This window comes from Rhodamnia argentea, chromosome 2, assembly GCF_020921035.1.
Source record: "Rhodamnia argentea isolate NSW1041297 chromosome 2, ASM2092103v1, whole genome shotgun sequence".
Taxonomy (NCBI): domain Eukaryota; kingdom Viridiplantae; phylum Streptophyta; class Magnoliopsida; order Myrtales; family Myrtaceae; genus Rhodamnia; species Rhodamnia argentea.
This window is the reverse complement of record NC_063151.1, coordinates 4,000,925-4,003,987: the sequence shown is the minus strand read 5'-3', so window position 1 is coordinate 4,003,987 and position 3,063 is coordinate 4,000,925. Positions and strand designations below refer to the sequence as shown.

The 3,063-nt window shown below is 38.7% G+C and overlaps 1 protein-coding gene across 1 annotated transcript; it reads left to right on the top strand.

Moving 5' to 3' along the window:
* The first annotated feature begins 504 nt into the window (after positions 1-504).
* Positions 505-2,506, top strand: LOC115748949 (F-box/FBD/LRR-repeat protein At2g26030-like). Its single transcript, XM_048274334.1, has 3 exons — positions 505-1,452; positions 1,573-1,734; positions 1,841-2,506. The coding sequence occupies exons 1-3, from the start codon at positions 505-507 to the stop codon at positions 2,153-2,155; spliced, it is 1,425 nt and encodes a 474-aa protein (XP_048130291.1). The 3' UTR covers positions 2,156-2,506.
* The last annotated feature ends 557 nt before the right edge of the window (positions 2,507-3,063 follow it).

The following is a 3,063-nucleotide window of genomic DNA, read 5'->3' as shown; positions in this document are numbered from 1 at the left end:
TGAAAAGGGAAAAGAGAAGAAAGATTTTACTTATTATTTTAATATTTGTAATTCATTGAAATTCGTTATTTAAAAAAACAAATTTTCATATGACAGATACGAAAATCCCATCCATAGTATAACTTTATGGGAGCGATATCCTTTTTTACATTAGATTTTATTCTATTTTAAACAGTTTTCAAATAGGAAATACGATAAACTTTATTCTGTCGCGATCTTTATCCTTGGTATCAAAGTCAGGCTTCAGGTTTGAGTTTGTATAAATATTGATAACCTCTCCCGATAGCGGTGCCATTATCCCTATTGTTTTCTCCTTTCTCCGTTATCTCTCGATCTTGTCGAGCCCCGGCACGCCATTGCCTGACCACCCTTTTAGAGAAACCACCCAGGTAATCTTCTCTTCATGCTTCAAGATTTTCTTGATTCCTTTTCACTTCTTGCTCACCTGAGAGTTGTATTCAGAGTTTGAAGGGCAGTTCGTCGTCTTTTTCAGTTTAATCTTCGATGATAGGGGAGAATGGTGAAGAAACGGATGCAACGGTTCTAGTTTCGCGTGAGTTCGAGGAATTGATTGGCACTCAAGATTTAAGTTGCAAACGGTTGTGCGATCTGCCCGATGCCATTCTCCTACACGTCCTAGATTTTCTACCAACGAGAGCTGCGTTGCAAACGAATGTGTTGTCGAAAAGATGGAGGCACTTGTCGAGGTCGATTTCTAATCTCGTCTTCGGTGAAGAAAGTATCTTCGAGAATTCGCGTTTTTTCAAATTTGTGGAAGGAGCATTGGCGTTTCGTGACTTGTCTCCTTTGAAAGTTTTTTCCCTTTCATTTTACGTGGCTGTTGAGGACCAGTCTCGCGTAAATACTTGGATCGATTCTGCGATAAGACGCAAAGTTCAGGAGCTTCGCTTGAGGCTCCGGGTACAAACTCATCCTCCTCTTGAGTATACCTTGCCCTGTTGTATATTCAGGTGTGAAACAATGGTAGAGTTCCATATTGGATGCCTTCATAATTTCAGAGTTCCTTCTTTAGTCTGTCTTCCAAATCTGAAGGTCTTAACTCTAGATGACGTTGGATTTGGGGATTCATTGGAGAAGCTGCTTTCACTTCCTTCCCTCGAGGAGGTGTCTCTTAAAGCTTGCAGGTTCCACGAAATCAAGGTTTTGAATATTGGTGCTCCCAATCTTTTGAAATTCTTCATGACTGACTTTCCTAAGGATTTCAGTAGACGCGGCCAAGTACGGATTCATGGAGCTAGAATCAAATCCTTACATTATTTTGGTCCATATGACCGTAACCTTAACATATCATGTCCATCGTCGCTCGTTGAAGCTGTCATTGTAGCATTTCAAGCGCAGGAACAACCTGATCAATATGCCAACCATGTGTTTAAGCTCTTAAAGGAGCTTTCTAACATAGAACATCTCACTTTATATCTCGACCGCCTTCAGGTATGCTTTCCTGTTTTTTTCTTCGTTTTTTTTGTTTATCCTTCATTTCTTTGGAGCAATTTATTATGCTTCGAACTACTATTGGTCTGGAATTCACTAAATTTCGGGCTTCCTTATCAGGTTATGGATGAGAGAAAAGATCTCCTTGACTCTTGTCCGGTTTTTCTTAGCCTCACCCAGTTGAAGTGGTACATCTCTCCAATGTACTTAGGTCTTAGTGTACTTCAGATCATGCTCAGCCAATGTCCTTGTCTGAGGAGTCTTGTGTTTGTGTTTTACGAGGTAATTATCCTACAATTATTGATTCTCATCCCTTTTCTGTTTTAGCTTGCGCCGGAGAAATTTCAAAAATTAAGTCAGAGCTAAGTGATATTTATTTCTGATATAGGGCTTGATCAAGAACTCTAGAATGGATAGCTGGACGCTGGACCCAGTGCCTCGGTGTTTTCTGTCATCGCTTAAAGAGATCAGGATTTGCTACTTCACCGCAGTTGATACCGAACTCTTAGCTGTGAGAGTTTTCCTCGGGGCTGCTGAAGTTTTGGAGAAATTGTTTATACATTGTTCTCGGGGTTATATGAAGAAATTTCGAGGGTTGATGAAGCGTTTGATGAAACTTCCTCGGGCTTCAAATCAATGCTCAATTTCGGTAGATTTTAGGGAGAAATGCAGTGCATGCTCTTCTAAGGGTTTATTTAGATAATCTAGCTGTCTTTGCTGAAATTAGAACATTTTCCTGAAGGAGGACATCTATCATGTGGCTGTAGGTGAAATCATGCTCTCATCACTGTTTCTCAAGTTCGCCATTCTGGAAGACACGTGCACTGTTTCCGTCTTTTTCATGACGTCATCGAAATAGATCGGCCATTCTTCAGACATAGGCTACATAAAACAAGAATGTTAATATGATGGATCATTGATACCAAGTATCATTTCAATGTTGTGGCGATCGCCAAGTTATTTATTGCTTTGATCAAAACCTTTGGCCTTTGAATTATGGAATTTGTTCATATTATGGACGTGTTTATTTAGCTAAATGATGAGGTAAAGCTTGTTTACGTGTGGCACTTTTCCCAAACTAATGCTATGATCCTTTCAGTTCTATTGTTTGTTTGAAATTACTATAAGGAGTATTCGAATTTTGTCTCTAATCTCTTCTTTCAATTTGGATTTTCTCCATTTCCCAAGTTTAATGTTGATACACTCTGGAATTTTATGTGGTATCGCGTTTGAAAATTTGAGGCTGCATATGCTAGGACGAGTTGAAAATAAACGAAGCGTTACCGTGGATGGAATCGAATTGGAATTGGAATTGGACTTGAATCTGCAAGTGGGCTCAAATGGACCTACACTTCGAAAGGTGAACTCGATTGGTGGGCTAAGACGTAATTTTTCAATTGAAATGATGATGGTGAAGTCGAACAAGTGCAATTCCAGGAAAATGAGAGGTCTCCACATAATGACAGTTATTTTGAAATAATTTCTTTCTCAATAATAGATAAAATGACTACTGGTATCGCTCGAAATAATTAGTTGATAAATAATATTTATAATATCGATAATAATTTATGCCAAAATAATTTTCGAGGACGATTAAGCTATTTTTCATTT

Excerpts from the sequence above, each read along its gene's own strand:
- LOC115748949 (XM_048274334.1), top strand. The coding sequence starts at position 505 with ATGATAGGGGAGAATGGTGAAGAAACGGATGCAACGGTTCTAGTTTCG. Across the intron at positions 1,453-1,572 it reads TATATCTCGACCGCCTTCAG|GTTATGGATGAGAGAAAAGA; the intron begins GTATGCTTTCCT and ends CTTCCTTATCAG. Across the intron at positions 1,735-1,840 it reads TTGTGTTTGTGTTTTACGAG|GGCTTGATCAAGAACTCTAG; the intron begins GTAATTATCCTA and ends TTTCTGATATAG.